The sequence below is a fragment of the Mesoplodon mirus genome (assembly GCF_964341445.2).
Source record: "Mesoplodon mirus genome assembly, chromosome: 16".
NCBI lineage: Eukaryota > Metazoa > Chordata > Mammalia > Artiodactyla > Ziphiidae > Mesoplodon > Mesoplodon mirus.
The window spans coordinates 48332123-48356834 of NC_138992.1; the positions used below are offsets into that span (position 1 = coordinate 48332123).

The window sequence follows — 24712 nt, forward strand, 5'->3', positions numbered from 1 at the left end:
ATTGGACTATAATTGCTTTAAATGGTGTGTTATTTTCTGCTTTATAACAAAGTGAATCAGTTATACATACATACATATATATATATATATATATATATATATATATATATATATATATATATATATACGTTCCCATATCTCTTCCCTCATGCATCTCCCTCCTTCCCACCCTCCCTATCCCACCCCTCTAGGTGGTCAAAAACCACCAAGTTGATCTCCCTGTGCTATGCAGCTACTTCCCACTAGCTATCTATTTTATGTTTGGTAGTGTATATATGTCCATGCCACTCTCTCACTTTGGCACAGATTACCCTTCCCCTCCCATATCCTCAAGTCCATGCTCTAGTAGGCCTGTGTCTTTATTCCAGTCTTACCCCTAGGTTCTTCATGACCCTTTTTAATTTTTTTTCCTTAGATTCTATATATATGTGTTAGCATATGGTATTTGTTTTTCTATTTCTGACTTACATCACTCCGTATGACAGACTCTAGGTCCATCCACCTCACTAAAAATAACTCAATTTCGTTTCTTTTTAAAACTGAGTAATATTCCATTGTCTATATGTGCCACATCTTCTTTATTCATTCATCTGTTGATAGACACTTAGGTTGCTTCCATGTCCTGGCTATTGTAAATAGAGTTGAAATGAACATTTTGATACATGACTGTTCTTGAATTATGGTTTTCTCAGGGTATATGCCCAGTAGTGGGATTTCTGGGTCGTATGGTAGTTCTATTTGTAGTTTTTAAAGGAACCTCCATACTGTTGTCCATAGTGGCTGTATCAATTTATATTCCCCCCAACAGTGCAAGAGTGTTCCCTTTTCTCCACACCCTCTCCAGCATTTATTGTTTCTAGATTTTTTGATGATGGCCATTCTGACCAGTGTGAGATGATATCTCATTGTAGTTTTGATTTGCATGTCTCTAATGATTAATGGTGTTGAGCATTCTTTCATGTGTTTGTTGGCAATATGTATATCTTCTTTGGAGAAATGTCTATTTAGGTCTTCTGCCCATTTTTCGATTGGGTTGTTTGTTATTGAGCTGCATGAGCCGCTTGTAAATTTTTGATATTAATCCTTTGTCTGTTGCTTCATTTGTAAAAATTTTCTCCCATTCTGAAGGTTGTCTTTTGGTCTTGTTTATGGTTTCCTTTGTTGTGCAAAAGCTTTTAAGTTTCATTAGGTCCCATGTGTTTATTTTTGTCTTTATTTCCATGTCTCTAGGATTTGAGTCAAAAAGGATCATACTGTGATTTACACCATAGAGTGTTCTGCTTATGTTTTCCTCAAAGAGTTTGATAGTGCTGGCCTTACATTTAGGTCTTTAATCCATTTTGTATTTATTTTTGTGTATGGTGTTAGGGAGTGTTCTATGTACCTGTCCAGTTTTCCCAGCACCACTTAATGAGGACTCTGTCTTTCCTCCACTATATATTCTTGCCTCCTGTATCAAAGATAAGGTGACCATATGTGCGTGAGTTTATCTCTGGGCTTTCTATCCTGTTCCATTGACCTATGTTTCTGTTTTTGTGCCAGTACCATACTGTCTTGATTACTGTAGCTTTGTAGGAGAGTCTGAAGTCAGGGAGCCTGATTCCTCCAGCTCCACTTTTCATTCTCAAGATTGCTTTGACTATTCGGGGGTTTTGTGTTTCCATAAAAATTGTGAAAATTTTTGTTCTACTTCTGTGAAAAATGTCATTCATAATTTGATAAGGATTGCATTGAATCTATAGATTGCTTTGGGTAGTAGAATCATTTTCACAATATTGATTCTTCCAATCCAAGAACATGGTATATCTCTCCATCTATCTGTATCATCTTTAATTTGTTTTATCAGTGTCTTATAATTTTCTGCATACAGGTCTTTTTTCTCCTTAGGTAGGTTTATTCATAGATATTTTATAGTTTTTGTTGCAGTGGTAAACAGGAGTGTTTTCTTAATTTCACTATCTGATTTTTAATCACTAGTGTATAAGAATGCCAGAGAGTTCTGTGCATTGATTTTGTATCCTGCTACTTTACCAAATTAATTGATTAGCTCTAGTAGTTTTCTGGTAGCATCTTTAGGATACTCTATGTATAGTATCCTGTCATGTGCAGACAGTGACAGCTTTACTTCTTCTTTTCCAATTTGGATTCCTTTTCTTTCTTTTTCTTCTCTGATTGCTGTGGCTAAAACTTCCAAAACTATGTTGAATAATAGTGGTGAGAGTGGACAACCTTGTCTTGTTCCTTATCTTAGTGGAAATGGTTTCAGTTTTTCACCATTGAGGACAATGTTGGCTATGGGTTTGTCATATATGTCCTTTATTATGTTGAGAAGAGTTCCCTCTATGACTACTTTCTGCAGTGTTTTATCATAAATGGGTGTTGAATTTTGTTGAAAGATTTCTCTGCATCTATTGAGATGATCATATGGTTTTTCTTCTTCTATTTTTTTAATACAGTGTGTCAAGTTGATTGATTTGCGTATATTGAAGAATCCTTGCATTCCTGGAATAAACCCCACTTGATCATGGTGTATGATCCTTTTAATGTGCTGTTGGATTCTGTTTGCTAATATTTTGTTGAGGATTTTTGCATCTATGTTCATCAGTGATATTGGCCTGTAGTTTTCTTTCTTTGTGACATCTTTGTCTGGTTTTGGTATCAGGATGATGGTGGCCTCTTAGGATGAGTTTGGGAGTGTTCCTCCCTCTGCTATATTTTGGAAGAGTTTGAGAAGGATAGGTGTTAGCTCTTCTCTAAGTGTTTGATAGATTTCACCTGTGAAGCCATCTGGTCCTGGGCTTTTGTTTGTTGGAAGATTTTTAATCACAGTTTCAATTTCATTACTTGTGATTTGTCTGTTCATATTTTCTATTTCTTCCTGGTTCAGTCTCATCAGGTTGTGCATTTCTAAGAATTTATTCATTTCTTCCAGGTTGTCCATTTTATTGGCATAGAGTTGCTTGTAGTAATCTCTCATAATCCTTTGTATTTCTGCAGTGTCTGTTGTTACTTCTCCTTTTTCATTTCTATTTCTATTGATTTGAGTCTTCTCCCTCTGTTTTTTTTTTTTTTTTTTTTTTTTTTTTTTTTTTTTTTTTTTGCGGTATGCGGGCCTCTCACTGTTGTGGCCTCCCCCGTTGCGGAGCACAGGCTCCGGATGCGCAGGCCCAGCGGCCATGGCTCACGGGCCCAGCCGCTCCGCGGCATATGGGATCCTCCCAGACCGGGGCACGAACCCGTATCCCCTGCATCGGCAGGCGGACTCTCAACCACTGCGCCACCAGGGAGGCCCTCCCTCTGTTTCTTGATGACTCTGGCTAATGGTGTATTAATTTTGTTTATCTTCTCAAAGAATCAGCTTTTAGTTTTATTGATCTTTGCTATCATTTCCTTCATTATTTTTTCATTTATTTCTGATCTGATCTTTATGATTTGTTTCCTTCTGCTAAATTTTCTTTATTTTTTTTCTTCTTTCTCTAATTGCTTTAGGTTGAAGGTTAGGCTGTTTATTTGATATGTTTCCTGTTTCTTAAGGTAAATTGTATTGCTATAAACTTCCCTCTTAGAACTGCTTTTGCTACATCCCATAGGTTTTGGGTTGTCGTGTCTCCATTGTCATATTTTTCTAGGTATTTTTTGATTTCCTCTTTGATTTCTTCAGTGATCACTTCATTATTAAGTAGTATATTTTTAGTCTCCATGTGTTTGTATTTTTTACAGATTTTTTCCTAATTGATATCTAGTCTCATAGCATTGTGGTCTGAAAAAATACTTGATACAATTTCAATTTTCTTCAATTTACCAAGGCTAGATTTGCAAATTATTTTTTAACCACACAGTACAAATCAAAAAAATTTGAAATGTGATGAAATCTTGCAAAAAACAATAAATGAGGATTTATTTTTGTCTTCAGAAGACAGAGAAAAAAATTAAGTTGCTCAACTAAATAAATTGGTCTTCTTTGTTCACTTTCATGTCAATTTGAATCTTCATGAAGAAATGCAGGCAGGGTAACATATTCTCAATTATACTTGAACTTTCAACTATATCCCCAACATGTAAGTTGTAAATAAGCATAGCATAAATGAGCAGTTGAAATACATGTGATTGAGCAAGGAGGAATATTCCCACCTATTTAAATGCTTTTCATAAACTCACCTTTTCTTTTTTTTAACACTTGGAGACTAATTTGGGTTACTGTTTATTATCTGCAGTATTGTTTTATTTACTTGGCATCCTCACTCTAGGGTGTGTATGTTCCATTATTTAGCATTTTACTATTGATACTTTACCTAAAACAAATGTCTTCTTCTTTCCAGTCATTACAGTAATGTTCTTGCCTCCTGAAATCCCCAATGTTTTCTTTTCTAAACCCAAGTAAGCATCTGCCCCATAGCTAGAGCACAATGCTGCACAGATTTTGTCAGACCCTTCTAATTCTACATTTATTTTTATTTTATTTCTTCCTCATTATAATCCTTCATCTCTATACCTGCTTTCTTATATATTCTTTTTTATTGATCTGGCATTGGATATCTCATCAAGACACTCTTTTCATTTCATATAGCATTTGTGTGCAGTTTCTTCTAGAACTGTCATTTACCTCTTGTGACCGCTCCACCCTCCCTAGAGCTCATCCCCACCACAAACCACTTAAACCTCTGGTTTTCAAATCTCATTTCCCCTTCTTCATAAAGGATATGTGTTCTCTTACCCACCATTACTCTCAACCTGTGCAGCATAGTTTATTTTGTACCTTCCTTTGGTATGATGTGTGTTACTTCCTTTTCTATAGTACTCCTATGAAAGGACCTATGAAAGTCCAGTCAACATCATCTCTCCTCACCTTCAAAGGCTTCTGAAATTCCTCTTAATTTATGAATCTTTCAGCCAAGTGGAAGAGACATACCATTTGTTTTATTGAAAAATATTACCATCTTAAGCTTCTATAATTTCACAAATCATCATATCTTATCTATCAATTTTATTTAATCTTCTGTCATTAGATTCCTTCTTGCTTAGAATAATTTTCAAAAAGTATTCAATCACATCAATCATTGTCCAAGGCTCCATTATTTAGCTGAAATATTAGGAAACTTATTAACTTATATTTATTTTGGAGAAGTTCCTCCTTTTTTTTTTTATTCAACAATAAGCAAAAATTGCTTACTCATATTAGTTTCACTAGATTGTGAACCAATAGCACAAGTGCTTTACATTTGCTAATGATTGTGATAATCTGACTTCCCTCAGGACAAATTTAGAAGTTCATTACTATTTTATTGCACATCAAGTTGTTTGTTGAGGACTTTCTTTGAGCTTAAGGAAGGACAATTACCTTTTGAACTCCTTAGTTAAGTAAATAAACCAAAACAAAACAGTAGCAACAGAAGGCATGTTTTCAAGAGTATATTAGCATAAAGTAATTACGTAAAGGTAGTGAGGATTAGTCTCTCCTGTTATGGCAACAACTGCACCTGAACTCTGAACAAAGTTCCTTAAGAATCTTTCACGGTTTTTTGCTTTGTAATTTCTTGGGAATTTTCCACTCAATCTACCCTTATCTCTTAGGAGCATACCTCTAATTCAACATAGACATTTAACACCTAATTTGTTGACAAGTAACTTTGTATCCCTTTGAAAGAAAAAAAAAGTTTCCCTCCAACACATTCCCTTCTGGGCATCTAGCCTGCTTTCCTCCCTTCCCCCTTAGGCTTCTGCACTTGCTCAGAGATTTTGCATAGAGTCTATTGATGACTCTTTATTTCTGTCCAGGATATATTTCTTATCACTGATTGTCTGCTCTGCTTTCCACATTCTTTCAGCTCAATGAGTTTCCTCCATTTAATATGGTTAGGACTGGGGGGAAAGAATATGACAGGTTCAAGAGGAAGCCATAAAAATAATACTCCATAGCTCTAGCTCAACCCTTGATTCTTCTGATGTCACATTATGAAACATCCCTTTCTCATTAAATATCTTTCTTTCCCCTTCTCTACATCATGACCTTGTCATGACACCATGGCAGGATGTAATAGGAAAAACAGAAGGGTCACCTACAGGGCAGGAAGGGCTCTTGGGGAATATAGGCATAGTTTTAAGTGAATGTCCCTGGAGGTTGTGAAGTCTGAATTGAGTCATTAAAAAAAAAAAAAAAAAAAAGGAAGGAAGGGACGGAAGGAGGAAGGGAGAAAGCAAATGATAATGATGCTCATTTAGAACATGTAGAAACAGGCTGGCAAATGGATAATTTTCATATAGTGATCTAAGCACTTTTGTAGAAATGGGGTGCTGTATGGGCTGTAAAGAGAGACTGGGGAAGACTTTCTGTGGGAACACTTAAGTTAAATATTGACAAACCAGGACCCCTACATCCAGGCCAAGGAAAAGATTTGCTCATGTGTCTCACTTTCACTGTCTGTTTTTCTCTGTCTTTGGACACTTATTTAACACACAGTGTTGGGTATTGTTCCAGAACTGAGAAGTGCAGTGTTTGAATAAGATAGATGAGGTGTATACTATGATGAGAGACAGGTGAGCAAATAAACAAGATAATTTCAGAGAACGATAGATATTTTGAAGAAAATAAAACATGATGAGCTGATAGAAAAAATTGAGGAGACAATTTTAGATTTTGTGGCTAAAAAACTAAATTGAATGCACTGCCCTCTCAACTACCATGAGTAAAAAATAGCCTATACTTTATTCAGCAGGAACATAGTTTTTTATTGTAAATGAGACATTTTTCTTCAGGTCAAAAATAAAGAGATGGTAATTCTTGGTAGGTGTACTAATGACACAGCTGTTTCCCAGCTCATTATATTCACTAAATGGTAGTCCCCATTTTACAGAGGCAGCAATAATAGCATTTCACACAGACTTTGAAATTAGTTGTTTGCCTCTTTTCCCCTCTAGAATGAATGTACATTCTTAAAGAGTTCATATTTTTGGAATCCAGAACTGCTAGCTCAGTGGGAGGAATGAAATATTTTCTTTTTTTTCAACTAAATTACATGATATGTGAATTGAAATTTAGATCACCCTGCCAATATTCATGATCCTCATAGGAGTGGGGGGAAAGCAAAATGTCATAGTACTGTGTGGCACAATCATATCTACCGTTTGAGACTCCTTTCCCTAAAGGCAGTGTATCGATGAAGCATTTTTTTAGTAAACTGTTCTTTTCTCCATCACAATCATTGCAAAGTGGTATCTGAACAAGAGTAGATGCAAAAAGAAACAGGAAAAAAAAAATGATATAAGGACCTAAAAAGAAAACAGTGTCAACACACATCCATCTTTCATGTGTTCCTCAGATCTTTCTATTGCAGGGCTTAACTACACTTCGTATAGAAATACTACATAACCATTCATTACTTGCATATATAAATGGAATAAAACTAAATATTTATGTTATTACATTATGTATGGATAATTATTAATTTTTCAGTTTTAAAAATTAGTATTTTTTGTTAAGATTTTATAAATACTAATTAACAAGTGATCCATATCTGACATAACACTTAACATTTTAGTGTAGATTTTTCAATATAAGTTGATTGAAAAAAAAATTCTTTTTTTTTTTTACATTTGGAGACTATAGAAAGTATCACATAAATTTAGCACACACGGTCAACAAATTATTCTGAAAATACTAACTCTTCTTTCCTTTGAAACAAAAATATACATTTTATTTCTTAAAATAATTTACATTTCTAAATCCAGATGGTAACTATAATAGATTCTTTCTTGAAAATAGTTAAAGACATTAAGGGAGATTCCATCATTGTGACTTTTGAAATTGATTTAGAAGAATCACTTGTTAATATGTTACTTCCTTCCTCCATTATAGTGAGTCTGTGTTTTAAGCATTTTTCAAAAACTACAGACAATATCCAGACTTATTTGACCTATTGAGATGTACTGCTGTATCATTTCTCCTGGAATGACATCTGGTTAATCTTTGATTGATGAGCCCTGAAAATTGTGCCTGCAAGATCATTGCAGACATTCATGACTGTCTTGATGAGAAAGTATCTTTTAATGGTTACTTTGAACAGGTTTTCTCCTAAGGTTTATATATCAAAAACCAGTTTGTGTCAGCTTTTGTGATAAGATAATGAAAGCTTCCCAGAATGATATTACCTTTACTAGATACATCTTTTAAGCATCCTTTCATAGTTTTTTTTTCTCCAAGTTATAATTTTACTTTTTCTTTTCCAATGTTGAAAAAGAAATATAGCTAATTATATGTAAATGGTCTTTCTCTCTTTAAATATCCCAGTACCTTTCACAATTCACAATTTACTTATTTATTCATTTGGCTGCGCTGGGTCTTAGTTGGTGGCATGCGGGATCTTTGTTGCTGCATGCGGGATCTTCAAAAGTACAGTTGGAAGAATGAGCATGTGCACATCATATATATAGATTTAAGAATGGTTAGTGTTGGCCTTTATTTTCTTTACATACGTATGTGTGCATGTGCAAAACACATGCCCACGTGTTTGGTGAAACATTTGAAAGAAAGTTGTGGATATTATGAAACTCCACTTCCAAATACAGGATCTGGTGACTATCCATGCATTGCATATTGCTGTTATGTCTATTTAGATCTTTTAACTGATTATTCCCTCCAGCTTTTTTCTCCCTGCCTTTTTTTTCTTTTTTCTTTTTTTCTTTTCTTCTTCTTTCTTGCTGAGACTAGGCCAGTTCTCTCTTATATACCATCTCACATTCTGAAATGTGTTTGACTGTTAGTGTCATTTAACTTATTCCTTTTTCCTATAAACTGGAAGAAGTTAAGCCTAAAGGCTCAATGAAATTCTACTTTAAACATGTTTGGCTTCTACATGGTTGTACTTCATAGATGATCCTGTGACCTTCAAATGTCTAGGTATTCTATGTTTTATCACGTTAGGTGGTGTATAATATCAAGTTACTGTGACTGATGCAAAGCTTGATCAGTAGGTTAAGGTGGCAACTGACATATCTCTGCATCATAAAGGTGTACTTTCAATATTAAAATTAACATAAACACACACATGTACACTCAAGTGCATGTAAAATTTTAAGCAGGTCAGTGGAGTGTATCAATCTTAAGTTTCTAGTCTTGATATTGTACTTTTGTTATGTAAGAGGTATCACTGGAGGAAACGGGAGAGAGTAAAAGGAATCTGTTTTTTTCTTAAAACTATAATGTGACTCTATAGTTATTTCAATGTAAAAATATTTTTTAAAACTTGTAGGTAATTTATGTGTTGGATTTAGTAATACATATTACTAAAATGAGTAGATTTAGCCTAATAATTGTTATTCATTAATATCAATTGTATTTCAGTAGGCTCAGTAATTATGCACATGATTGAGAGATATAGGATCTAGCATATGGTATGATTAAACAGTGTTTGAACACTAAATTTTATAAGAAATTCTGATCATTTGTTTGTACTCTGTGCATTTGAAGAACGTGTAAGACCATGAGTCAGTCCAAATGGGGAAAATGTTAGCACCAAAGCATATTTTTTTTTCTTTTAACTGCAAACATGGCCATCGTTAATCTTGTCTTCAAATTCCCCTTTTATTCCTCTTGATCTTTCAAAAAAACAGTGGCCTGGGACAGATGATCTCTTAGGATGCATCTCTAAGGACCTTTCTCTTAGGCTTAGAAGTCCTTGCTGGCTCCATTTCCTGCCCAGATTTACGTAGTTACCCATGCACTGCTGGCTCCCTAACTCCAGTTACCTGTGAGATAACTTGATGATTCTGGCTTCCAAGGGTGGTTCCAGGGTGGAACTGGGGGTCTCAGAGGTGTCGTTCTGCCTAAGAAGCAGTAGAAGCCAATACAGGCCTACCACAGAGTAGAAGGCCAACATTTCTTCCTCTAATTTTAAGCATTCATTCAGATTTCTTTCCCCCTTATTATGCATATAGCTGCCATGATTTGGGCTTTCTTCCACTATTATTACATGTCCAATTTTGTTTTCTTAAGAACCAGATTAATTTTGAATACCAGGTTCCCAAACACTCTCCAAGCCATATATTAAGTCCTCAAAAAAAAAAGATTGCTTATAAATAAATCTGTATTATAGTCATAAATATTTTTCTAATTTTTTCATAACTGGTGAGTTCCCTTGATTTGATTAGAATGTCATTTTAATAAATAGTTTGGCACCCACATTAAGCAGTTACCTTGATTTAAGCAATCGGGTATATTTGTTATTCAACATATGTGGTTTGATTAAAAAAATAAAGAGGTATGTCCATTAAATATGTTTAGGGCTCCTACATTTTGCAAGACACAGTACTCAAAGCTGGTAATTTGGTATCCCTGCCAACCCACTGTTCTGGGACACATAACACAGTGGAACAGAGGGAAGACTTCAAGACACAAAAATAATTATATAGCAACTGACTGTGTAAGTACTATAAAATTACAGACTACTCTGAAACAGTATAGTAGAGTCACCTAATTTCAATCAGGGAACAACTAAGGCCTTTTTTGTGGAAAGGATATTTAACTGAGAACTAATAGATGATTCACAATCAGTGAAAATTATGAGGAAGGGAAAGAACATTCAAAGTGCAGCAAACTGCATAGGAGAAGTCTTGAGGAAGAAAAAATCTTGACTCTATTGAGAAACCAGAAGGAATCCCATGTAATTGGAACATAAACACAGAAGAACTCCGTAAGGGGCAGCACAGGAGCTGGGGGCAGGGCTGAGTTTGAATTCTGCTTCAGATGCAGTAGGAGGGAAACCAGTGGCTTTCAGTTGGCATTGCAGTCATCTGAGTGAAATACAATGGCAGCCTGAGTAGCATGGTGACAGTGATGATGATGAGAAATCAAGAGATTTGAGATGCTACTTTAGAAGTGGGAAAGACTAGAGGAAGCCTGAGGTGGCACAGCAGGAGGGGGCTGAGAGAACAGTGAATGCCTTCTGGAAACGTTCATGTTGAGACATGTGAGACATTCATAGATTTACATCAAGTTGTTGGTTAAATAAACAAATATTATATTTTAGAAGAGAAGTAAAAGTAAGTCAGTTCTACTAATTGTTTTTTTATAAAGAGGCCTGAAAACAGTATTCTCTACTGCAAGTACATCAGTAACATCATCATTTTCAAATGCAGACAGCAGGCAGACAATTTTTCTGTACAGTTGTCAGCAAACAATGTGCAGATTAGATTATAAACCAGAATTTTAAAGGGAACAGAAGAAAAGCAAACTGTATTTCTCTTGTATGTTACTGCTTTGTGATATATACCATGGATTTGTTATCTTTGTGAACAAAATGGTCTGTCTGTGTCTCGTACTACATGGAAAGAAAAATCTATGTGTAAACTCCAAAGTGTTCGTATCTGAAGTGAAATATTGGTGTTTAAGTAAGAATTCCTATTTGGTAATTTTTAAGCACGATGCTTTTTCACAAGTTGACTTTGCATATGTGCTAGCTGTGATTATTTTTAGTGTATCCTATCCCTTCCCACCCTTTTCTATAAGAGGTGTAGCCAAAAAGAGGTCAGAGGCAAGATACAAACAATATTTTTAGGGGGCTGTAGAGGTGATTCCTCATTCTTTCCTTTACATCATAGGCCAAACAAAACATACATTGTTTGGAAAGGTGAAAACATTTATGTTTTTCATCCACCCATGGTTCAAAGTCCTTTATATATCTTACCCTTGCAGAAAATGAAATATGTACTAATCATCTTTCCATTCATAGCACTTTTGTGCTCTTGTGACTCCCATAGAGCTTTTGGCTTCTACAAAAAAAAAAAAAATCACTTACTTTAACTTTGCCCTTTCCTCCTAACTTTTGTTTTCTTTCAAGAAATACTTACTGAGCCTCTACAATGTGCAAGGCATTTTCCTGGAAATAGGAAGCCATAAGAAAACAAAAGACAGACCCATTTGCCATCATTGAGCTGACGTTCTTGTGGAGAGAGAATGGACAAAAAATAAGTAAAACATGTATTGTGTAAAACAGTGGTAAATGTAATCGATGGTGAAAAAGCAGAGGAAGGGGGAGAGTAAAAGCAAGTATGGGTGGGTGGAGTGAGGGGCTTCAATTTTAGATAAGGTGGTCAGAGAAAGTTTCATTTGGAAGGATAATTTGCACTGAGACCTCAATAATATTTTATTTTTTATTTTTTATTTTTTTTTTGCTTTACAACAAATTTAATCAGTTATACATATACATATGTTCCCATATCCCCTCCCTTTTGTGTCTCCCTCCCACCCTCCCTATCCCACCACTCCAGGCGGATTGGAAGAATCAACATTGTGAAAATGACTCTACTACCCAAAGCAATCTACAGATTCAATGCAATCCCTATCAAACTACCACTGGCATTTTTCACAGAACTAGAACAAAAAATTTCACAATTTGTATGGAAACACAAAAGACCCCGAATAGCCAAAGCAATCTTGAGAACGAAAAATGGAGCTGGAGGAATCAGGCTCCCTGACTTCAGACTATACTACAAAGCTACAGTAATCAAGACAGTATGATACTGGCACAAAAACAGAAAGATAGATCAATGGAACAGGATAGAAAGCCCAGAGATAAACCCACGGACATATGGTCACCTTATCTTTGATAAAGGAGGCAGGAATGTACAGTGGAGAATAATATTTTAAATATCCTCTCTCTGCAAATTAGTCACAAGCACTTTTTCTGAAGTGGCCATCTATAGTGACTGTGGTATGTGTTTACATCATCTGTGACAGAATACTTGCTAAATTATTTGTACCATTGAATGCTGCTAAATAGAGGAGTTGTGAATAAACTGAATAGAATCACAACCTGAGCATCTACAATTTATATGACTCTCTGCCAAGGCTACTATCAATGAGAAATAATCATGAATTCACCTATGCTTCCACATTACCTTGAGAAGATTTGCAAATTAACTCTGCTTATCTTGAGGGAGTAATTTCATTTCTTACTTCATTAGTGGCATTTTGGGATTGTACTTCTATCTTCTGACTGCAGCCTATTTGTCCCAAAGAGCCACTGGCCCTGTCTCAGTATGGGGGAGATTCTATCAATGTGAAGAATTTCTCTGAGAAAAATTGGAATATATTTCCAGGGTTTTCATCCAATTTATTCCTATTCTTCATCTTAGAGAGCTTTTTGCTTAATTGTTCCATAAATAATCATGGCCATTTATTTCTTTGTCAGAATCCAGTAGGTTTTTAGCCATTTTTATTTATTTTAGGATATATATTACAATAATTTAAAATATTTTATGTGGAGATTGGAATGACTTTAACACCCAGTTAAAAACCCCTGCTGCAGCTAGACCAAGATGCTGTTTTTGTTTTAAATTATCAGAATATCATCTGCTCACATACTACTGACATTAAAGTTTGGATCTTAATGCCCATACATATTTTCTTAGATCGATCTTTTCATGAAATAACTTTGTAATTTAAAATCAGCTTAATGTATCTCCTGCACGTGGATCAAAACATATATTAATTCAGGATACCTGGTACTATTGAAATTATCAACATAAGGTCAATAACATAAGGAGATGTTGTGGGAAGGAGATGCATGTCTAGAGCCAAAATATGACTAAAATTTGAAGAAGAAATAAGGAACAAGACAAAATTGTAAACAGAACTATAAACAGGAAAACCAGGGTACCTAGTTTCAATATAATTTTAACAGTAACCACCAAGAGTTTTAATGCTACCATGTGCCAGATCCTCAGAAAGTCCTTTACATTTAATATAGTAATCATACTATGAGTCAGTTATTGGTAGTAACTCAGTGACTAGCACCTCAACCAAGGTGACACAGTTATTAAAGAACAGAATAAGAATAGAATGTGAACTCAGTCATTAATTAAGCTACTTCCTCCTTTACTTATAAATAGCAAAAAAAGTAAAGAAGACAGCCCATTATAACTAGAGCAAAGTCCAATTATTCAAAGATTACTAAGAAAATTTTAATATTTTGGATTGATTTAGATAGGAAGAAATCTCCTTTTTATCATATCACCTGAAATCAAAGAATCCTTAGTAGATTGTGTGTGTGTGCATGAATGAATATATGAATAACTGACAAATTCTAGGAAATCTAGTCAGGCTAACCTATTCTTAGCCAAAAGCTTGGGAAAGCTCTATAATAAATCACTTACTCATACCTAAGCTGGGGGAAGAGAGCAGAGAACAATTGAAATGGAAATATTTTTGTGATATGCACTTATCTAAATAGTACAAATGTATAACTTGCATGTAAAATTCTGTTTGTAAATACTGAAATAAAATGTAATAGTAAATTTTAATTTACTGGAGACTAATTTTTTTTAAATATACCTAGTTTTTCTAATATTAAAGCACTTTGGATAGTTTCTAAATTACTCCAAAAGTTTCAATAGAAAACAATTTAATGTCATCAGATATACATTTTGGGGAGGGTTTTTGCCCTTAGTGAGAATTTATGGTGAAAAATATTGTGTGTAGTCTAATTATTAAGTCAACAATATTTATGAATACCTGCTATGTAGCAAGTCATATATATTACTCACTAGAGATAAGAGTAAACACATTTAATATAAAACGGCCTGTGCTATGACTGAGTGAAGCACAGGTTATTATGAGAGCGAATAGGAGAGGCAATTGACCCAGATTGGAATCCACTCTGATGACCTTCCTTCAAGATTACTTTGTTCATTTATCATCCATATATTTATCATCCATCCATTTATCATCAATATAATTTATCATCCAAACCAGGACACATTTGAAAGTGAAAGAGGACTCTACTTATAATTACATGGGAAAGTAGTTGTAACATGGGCATACCAGGAGGCATGGCCTCCCTATTTCATCCCAACACTTCAGGTGGAGATCTTGCATATGTCTATAAGTGCAAAGGTTCATATGTGTTCGTATGCTGCTCTTATATTTTGGAAAGCTCACTTAATCCACAAATCTGACAGGGACTTGTCTGTGCTACCTCTGTTTTTCAATCTAGAAAGCCCTGGAGATAATGTAAACTGTCAATATTAAGTATTTTTACATTATCTTTTTAACTACAATGTATGGATTAGACATTGGGTAGTTTACTACAGAACATTTGTGATCATTCTGGGCAAGGTAGCTGTTTCTTTGACTGTTTTGATACAGGCCAGTGATAACAGCACTAGCTTAGCTGTGAAAGCATTAAACCATCGCACAGGGAAATTCCCGGAGGCCTCACCTTTGTTGAAAGATGCTTGTGTTTGGTTTGTAGGACCAGTGGTTTTGGCGAGTGAGAAACAACAGGGTGATGGATGGATACCCCATGCAAATTACTTACTTCTGGCGGGGCTTGCCTCCTAGTATCGATGCAGTTTATGAAAACAGTGATGGGAATTTTGTCTTCTTTAAAGGTAAGGAATGTTTCCCATGTATTGCTCTGCTGTATCTTGGCCATTTTGCCCAGGGCCTTGTTACAGATATAGAGATGAATAAGTAAAACCTGTTGAGTGAGGTTAGGTAGCTAATTCATTTTATAAAATGAACCACATATGTTTGCTACAAATATAAATGAAGTAAAATCAAAGATAATTTTTAATTCTCTAACATATTTTCTCATATGGTATCCTCATTTGTAAGTCAAATTTAGGAGGCATTGTGATCACTTAGAATTTTTAGATTTGGCCTAAAAACACCAGAAAAATAAATACACAAATAAGTGAATGGATTAATGAATGAATTAAACACCATTTTTCTATTAACTAAAGGATTTGTTTTTTTTTTTTAAGAGCATTTGGAGTTGCTTGCTGTTTTTATGCAATGAAATCCATTTCACTTCTTATTTTCATATATAATCTCCTAAACTTTACTTGATTTAGTCAGTTTATATTAAATAGTTTTCAATAAACTAGGAAATTGCTCATAAAGGCAAGGAAAGCTTATGAGTAGAAAATATTCACCCAATCATTTTACCCAATAAAATTTATTATTTGTTATTTATCTGAGTGAAAAAAATCAATTGCACAAATACTAATGTCTAACATGCAAAAGTGAAATTATCTGGTAAAGTGAACTTAAGTCAAGTGACTGGTACTCCATCTTCTAAACTTACTAATATTCGAATCAATAAATCTTAAGTCTATTGGGGGGGCAGGGTACACAGACTGACTGAGTTGTAGGACTGAGAGAATTGTGAAGAGAACATGATCTGAGAAAAACTAGAGTGCAGAATGAATATGATTGAATGGATTGGCCAAGAGCCTAAAGGACTGAGAATAAGCTTAAATAAGGATTGAGATTGAGGGGAAAGAAAAGGGATCTTAACCAAAAAGAAAAAGGCAATTATTCTCAGGATCAAACTAGAAGAATTCATAGCAGTGATGAGAGTAATGAAAACAGAGGGTTTGAGAGACACTTGTGATATTTTAAGTGAAGCCCAAACCACCCATGTAAAGTGAAAGTGTATACTCAGAATTTATCTTTACAAATTGTAACTTGAGAAAGAGGGGTATAGTATATTAATTATAAGAACATGATGATCCTGCATTCATTCTGCCAATTTTGAGCACTTGCTAGCTGTAAGAACTGAACAGCTACTCAGTTCCCTTTACCTCAGTTTCTCCACCTGGAAAATGGGATTAGTAGTGTTCCCCATCTCAAAATTAGTTTAAAGACTAAATTAATGACTACTTGTGAAGTGCTTGGTACACGTGAGCCCTCAATAAATGCCAACTATTACTGCCGCTGGTCTGATTACTATTAATATTCCTGCAATCTATAATAAGTGTATAAAGGAAGTAACCAAAAAAAAGCAATTATTCTCAGGATCAAGCTAGAAGAATTCATAGTAGTGAGGAGAGTAATGAAAACACAGGGTTTGGGAGACTCTTGTGATATTTTAAGTGAAGTCCAAACCACCCATGTACTGTACCATTGTGGACAATGTACATGTACTGTAACATTGTGGACAATGTACATGTACTGTACCATTGTGGACAAAGAAAGGATACATCTAAATGTTCTGAATCTTAGGGGCATGATATTTGGAGAAAAATTACCTCCCATAAACTCTTCTTTGGTCCTGTGCTCGGTAGCAGCAGAAAATGTGAAGAATAAACCCTAGGCAGCCTATGGCTTGAGGGCTGTCCCATGGGGCCCTGTCTCTTCACAGGATCAATAGTGCTCTCTGACAAAACTGCCTGAGGAGAACCTGCCACAGTCATAAATCAGTGTTCCTACAGTTCTTTATTGCCTCAGAGCCTTCTCACTTTTTTCATGTTGTCTCTCCTCACTCACTTCTCTGGAATGGCTAGCTCATTTTCATCTTTTAACAGCTGGCATAAAAGGGACCTCCACAGAGTGCCCACCCTGCCCACTCCATTTCAAGCAGTATCTTCCAACTTGCATAGCTCTTGTAAAAATTTGAAATTATCTACAGAATTCAAATGTAAATTTCATGAGAGATGGAGCTTGTTTATATTTTCCTGCATACCACTGTATTTTCAGTTCCCAGAACAGTGTTGGGTGCATAGTAGGTGCTTAACAAACACTTTAATAAAAACAATATGGTTAAATATTGATTTGACTCAATGAGATATTTCTTATGTCATGATGTTAACAGCAGGAAAAACTCTGTCTCTTGCACATATATATTAAACTTTTAGAAAATTTAGCTTGTTAGTGGTGTCTTCTTGATATATTGTCTGTATCAGGAAATGTCTAATCTTAGAACTTTGTCACTCCAAGGACCCTGCTGTGATGTTTCCTTCCTCCAGTTTACTCTCCACATTGCCTTCAAATAAACCTTCTCTAAACCCAGCTATGAACATCAGCTCCCTTATTCTAAACATCATTGCTTATCCAGAGGGAGCCACAAGCTCTGGTTGTTTCCAATAAGATCACTCCCTTCCCTGGTATCTATCTCATTATTGGCAGGAGAGTTAAGAGTCCTAGAACCCTGAGATTTGGGTGACACACCACTCCCTTTCCTACCCTTCTCACAACAGTCACAATCAAAACGAGTGTCTCAGTTTGCCACAATCTCTTTATGGCCTTTATCACCTCAAAGTCTAGATAATCAGATTAACTCTCATCCCAAGACCATCATCCCCACCTTGTTCTATGGACCTTGAGACCACCTCATCTCTAGCAGTCCAATTTCCCTCCCTGTTTAATTTTCTACATATCATCTGGAAAACTATATGTTTCACTTATTTATTGCTCATCTGTATCCCTCTCATTAGAATATCAGTTCATAAGGTCAAGGTTTTCTCTAGTTTTTTTTTTTTTTAATACTGTTGCACTAACAAAGGAGTAATCTCCAAAATATACAAGCAGTTCATGCAGCTCAATATCAAAAACACAAACAACCCAATCCAAAAATGGACAGAAGACCTAAATAGACATTTCTCCAAAGAAGATATACAGATTGGCAACAAACACATGAAAGGATGCTAAACATCATTAATCATTAGAGAAATGCAAATCAAAACCATAATGAGGTATCACCTCACACCAGTCAGAATGGCCATCATCAGAAAATCTACAAAAAATAAATGTTGGAGAGGGTGTGGAGTACAGGGAACCCTCTTGCCCTGTTGGTGGGAATGTAAATTGATACAGCCACTATGGACAACAGTGTGGAGGTTCCTTAAAAATCTAAAAATAGAACTACCATGTGACCCAGCAATGCCACTACTGGGCATATACCCTGAGAAAACCGTAATTCATAAAGAGTCATGTACCACAATATTCAATGCAGCACTATTTACAATAGCCAGGACATGGAAACAACCTAAGTGCCCACCAACAGATGAATGGATAAAGAAGATGTGGCACATATATACAATGGAATATTACTCAGCCATAAAAAGAAATGAAATTGAGTTATTTGTAGTGAGGTGGATGGACTTAGAGACTTTCATACAGAGTGAAGTAAGTCAGAAAGAGAAAAACAAATACCATATGCTAACACATATATATGGAATTAAAAAAAATGGTTCAGAAGAACCTAGGGGCAGGACAGGAATAAAGATACAGACGTAGAGAATGGACTTGAGGACACAGAAAGGGGGAAGGGTAAACTGGGATGAAGTTAGAGAGTGGCATGGACATATATACACTACCAAATGTAAAATAGATAGCTAGTGGGAAGCAGCCACATAACACAGGGAGATCAGCTCGGTGCCTTGTGTCCAACTAGAGGGGTGGGATAGGGAGGGTAGGAGGGAGACACAAGAGAGAGAAGATATGGGGATATATGTATATGCATAACTGATTCACTTTGTTATACAGCAGAAATTAACACACCATTGTAAAGAAATTATACTCCAACAAAGATGTTAAAAAATAAACAAACAAGCAAACAAAAAAATAAATAATGGGCAAAGGGGGCATAAAATTATAGCATATTGAGAGCTTTAGAACAAATCTTATTGAGTATTTATTGTCACTAAACATCTTTCAACTGACGGGCAGGGAAAGCAAGCCTCTTAAACCACAAAATAAACATTTTCTAAGTAAAAAACAAACAAACAAACAAACAAACAAACAAATAAATAAATACTGTTGTATCCCCAAGATCTTAAACCAGGAGTTGACAAACTTTTTCTGTAATGACCAAATAGGAAATATTTTAGCCTTTGAAGCCCATACCATCTCTATTACATATCCTTTTATTTTTTTTAACCTCCAAAAATGTAAAAAGTCTTCTTATATCATGGGCTGTATGAAAACAGGTCGTTTGTCCTACTTTGCTGAACTCTGTTTTAAACAATGACTGGAATGTAGTAAACACTAAACAAATAATTATTGAATGAATGAAGAATAAGATTCAAGTCTTAATCTGTATTTGTATTCACAGCTCTATACACGTTGGTCTCAGCCTGTACCAGCCATCCTGGATAACTGTTACTAATGTATTTAAGCATTATTCTTCTCCCAGTTGTTCTTTTCTTTGGCCCTCTTTCCCTTTTATTTCTTTCTCCTTTATGTTTTTCTTTTCTAATCTGTACTATACAGCAGTACTTGTACTTAACTAGCTTAGTCTTTTATTCCTTCTGTTTACCTGATGCCCATGTTGGTACACAAAGTTATTTAATCATATACTTCCTAAATGTACTTAGTGTTAGCCTTGCTTTCATCTTACATAAGAATTTGAAGGTGTGGATTTGAATATAACTATAAACTAATATTATAATTTTAGTTATAAAATATAAATACTGTCTTAGTAATATAAATAAAGCATATGTTATATTCAAGTGAACTTTAATAAATATCCTAACAATAGGAAGCTGCTAGATACAATTAAAACTTCATATTTTGGTATAATTTGTATAATTTTTGAACTTTGGGCAAAATTGTATGTGTTTGTACGTTATATGCAGTGGAAGTTGTCAGTACACAATTATAAAAACATACATTGCTTGCCTTCTATAGATGTGATCAATTTTATATTTTTAATAGAATTCTATTGCTTTTTGATATGTAAAAGTGTAGTATAAGGGTGGTCTCTGCTTCCAGCCAAGATGTAATAATAGGCATCAGATTTATCCTTCCACCTAAAACCACCAAAAATTAGACAAATTATATAAAGTGCTGATTTTCACGATATTGAACATCAAGAAATAAAGGCAGTGAATCTTGAGAGTTAAAAACAAAGAGAAATAAGCCAAGAAACTGCCCCAGTTTCCTGCCTTGAAAGAATTTCCAGGCTGTGCCCCAACATACAGAAATCTAAGCAGAGCTCAGAAGATTCTCTTAGTTGAGGAGATAGAGCTGAGAGTCAAGTGAGAATAAGGTGACTACAGTTCACAAGACAAAGTAATGCAGAGGAAAGAGCTGCACAGAGTGAAGACCCAGAGATTAGCAAACTCCTAAGGGATGGGAGAGACAAATGGTCAGCATATGTGTGTAAGGATGCAACTGAAGTGTGGAGGAAGAACCTTGTGATAGATATAAAAGAAACAATGCCTGACCTTCACATAGGGCTAACAGTACTTGTTCCTACCAGTCACGAGTTGTCCATGGGCACTGGATAGAGTACTGAGAAGAGTCTTGCCTCAGTAGTGGGGAATAATTATCCCAGAAGGAGCACAGTTTCAGTCCTACCTAACAAATCTTAAAACACCTGAAGTAATCAAATTGTTTCTAAGAAACAGTCCTAGAACCAAGCTCAAGAATAATTATAGGGATATAAAAATATTCACCCAACCAGGCAAAATTCACAATGTCTGACTTTCCCCATAAGATCAGGAACAAGACAAGGGTGTCCATGCTTATCAATTCAATTCAACATTTTACTGGAGGTTTTATCTAGTGTAATAAACATAAAGTAAAACTGTCAATATGTTCACAGACAACATGACTGTCTATGTAGAAAATTGGATGCCATCAACCAATTATCTATAATTGATCAGTGAGTTTAGCAAAATTTCAAGATATAAGACCATAATACAAAAATTAATTGTATTTCTATATGTTTTCAAGACTGTGAAGGGACTAAGATTTTACCTTATTTGTAAACTAGCAAGTTAGCCTGCCACACTTTCGTGAATGTTAGCAGAAGACATGAGATTCCTGACTCAGAGAAAAAGAAAGACTCAAAAGCAGTAGCCATTTGTATGAGTTCCCTGAGCCCCAGTTCTCAAGTGGTGACATGAACTGGGCCTGTTAACACCTATACTTGTAATCAGTTACGTGCAGGAGAGGAACCACAAGCTTAGAGAACCTAAAAATTTTTAACACATTTATTGGAGTATAATTGCTTTACAATGTTGTGTTAGTTTCTGATGAATAACAAAGTAAATCAGCTATGTGTATACATATATCCTCATATCCCCTCCCTCTTGCGTCTCCCTCCCACCCTCCTTATCCCACTCTAGGTAGTCACAAAGCACTGAGTTGATCTCCCTGTGCTATGCAGCTGTTTCCCACTAACTATCAACTTTACACTTGGTAGAGTATATATGTTAATGCCACTCTCCCACTTCATCAATAAGCAGTAAGCTGCTTAACTTTTCCCCAGAGGGGGCATTTTAGTTATTTAATTAAAGAGTAAACAAACCCTCCCTTTATTGTGGAGGGAGATGCTTTCTCTATAACCTAAGATTGTTGATATACAAACATCTTTGGAAATAAATTCCAAAAGAAAGGCATTATCAGTGCCTCTGCTCATGAGACATGCTGAGAAGCAAGTGACCTAGGGATAATTTTCTCCTGTCACATACTAGCAAAGAATAATCAATAATTGAATTTTTTAAAAAAAAATTAAAATGACATCAAAAATATCAAATATTGGGCCTCCCTGGTGGCGCAGTGGTTGAGAGTCCGCCTGCCGATGCAGGGGATACGGGTTCGTGCCCCGGTCTGGGAGGATCCCATATGCTGCGGAGCGGCTGGGCCCGTGAGCCATGGCCGCTGGGCCTGTGCATCCGGAGCCTGTGCTCCGCAACGGGGGAGGCCACAACAGTGAGAGGCCCACATACCGCAAAAAAAAAAAAAAAAAAAAAAAAAAAAAAAAAAAAAAAAAATCAAATATTTAGGGATCAATCCAAATAAAATGTGTATGACCTAGACACTGAAAACTACAAAAATTTGCTAAATGAAAGTAAAGACAAATGGACAAATATGCCTTATTCATGGCTTCAAGAACTTGATATTATTACAGTGTCAATTCCTGCCAAATTTATCTATAGATTCAGTACAATCCCAATAAAAATCTCAGCAGGCATTTTTGTAGTAACTGTTAAGCTGATTCTAAAATTTGTATGCAAATTCAAAAGACCTAGTATAGACAAAACCTGTTTGAAAACACTACTTGATTTCAAGTCTTATTTTTTTTATTATTTTTTTTTATTTTTTGGCCTTGCCGTGCAGCTTGTGGGATCTTAGCTCCCCCACCAGGGATCAAACCTGGACTCTCTGCAGTGGGAGCTTGGATTCCTAACCACTGGACCACCAGGGGATTACCTCAAGTCTTATCTTAAAGTTACATTAATCAAGACAGTAACCAAGACAGTGTGTCATAGGTGTAAAGATAGAAAAACTAGATCAGTGAAACAAAATAGAGAGTCCAGAAATAGACTAAAAATATATATGAACAAGTAACTTCTGACAATAATACAGAGAAAACTTAGTGGAGAAAAGATAATTTTTCAACAAATGGTGCTGAAAATATAGGATGTTCATATGCAAAAAAAATAAATTCTAATCCACACCTTGCACCATTTATAAAAATGAATTCTAAGTGGTCCAAACCTAAATGTAAGACATATAACTGTAAAACAGCTAGAAAAAATTAGGATAAAAATATATGAGACTATGGCTTAAACCAAAATTTCTTATATTTAATGCCAGAATCACAATTCATAAAAGAAAATGGTAAACTGGGCATCAAAATTTTTTAAATTTACTCTTCAAAGACACTAAGAGAATAAAAAGACATGCCATTAACTAAGAGAAAATATTTGCAAACACAGGTATAAAAAAGGTTTTGTAACCAGAATATGTAAAGAATACTCAAAACTCAATAAAAAGAAAGCAAGCAGCTCAAAAATAAGCAAAGGGGCTTCCCTGGTGGCACAGTGGTTGAGTGTCCACCTGCTGATGCAGGGGACACGGGTTCGTGCCCCGGTCCGGCAAGACCCCACATGCCATGGAGCGGCTGGGCCCATGAGCCATGGCTGCTGAGCCTGCCCATTCGGAGCCTGTGCTCTGCAACAGGAGAGGCCACAACAGTGAGAGGCCCACATACCATGAAAAAAAAAATAATAAATTAAGTAAGTAAGCAAAGGGTTTGAACAGAAATATCAACAAGGATAATGTACGGATGCCATGTAAGCACATGAAAAGATACTAAGCAATATTAGTCATTAGGGGAATGTAAATTAAAACCACTATAAGATGCATATTTGTTAGAGTGGCTAAATTTAAAAAGACAGACCATGCCAAAGCAACCATGCCAAGATGACAATTTGTTTAAAAGTTAAATATTCAGACACCATTGCACTCAGGCATTTCCCCAAGTGAAATGAAAACACTTGTGCAAAGACATCTACACAAATATTCAAAGCAGACATATTTGTGATAAACAAAAACTGAAAACTATTCATATATCCTCAATAGGTGAATAGCTAAACAAACTATGGAATATTCATATAATGGAATACTACTCGCAATAAAAAGGATGAGGTACTGATTTGAACTATAAATGAGTGAAGCTCAAATAATTATGCTGAGTTAAAAAATTCAGACAAAAACCGAGTACATGCTGTACTGTTATATTAATATAAAATTCTAGAAAGTGCAAACTAATCTATAGTGATACAAAGTACCTCAGTGTTTGTCTGAGGACAAGTGAGATAGATTGGGCAATATGGAATACAGAGAGGCATAAGAAAACATTTCAGGGTGATGAACATGTTCATTATTTTGATTATATAGATCCGCTGGATATGCTGACAGATATATACATATGTTGAAACCAATCACATATTGTAAACATGTGCTGTTTATTGCTTGTCACACCAGTTTATGTTGGAATAGTTTAAGTATTTCATAAATTTAAATATATTGGTGATCATGGGTAGTAAAATTTTATTCCATCATTGTTCCACAGCATATTAATTATGAACATCCAAATTAATACTGTTCTGGTTCAGTCACTTACTTAAGCCCAGTGATAATCAAGCAGGGTGTCCCCATATAGCAGAGATGCCTCATTCCCCAGCAACCTCTCTTCTT

General features: G+C 35.3%; 1 protein-coding gene across 1 annotated transcript in view; it reads left to right on the plus strand.

The window, feature by feature from the left end:
- MMP16 (matrix metallopeptidase 16) overlaps positions 1–24712 on the plus strand; it is a 342393-nt gene that overhangs the window by 272720 nt on the left and 44961 nt on the right. The window contains exon 7 of the mRNA XM_082601441.1: positions 15246–15384. Within this exon, the coding sequence (XP_082457567.1) occupies positions 15246–15384 (139 nt within the window). The remainder of the gene's footprint in view (positions 1–15245; positions 15385–24712) is intronic.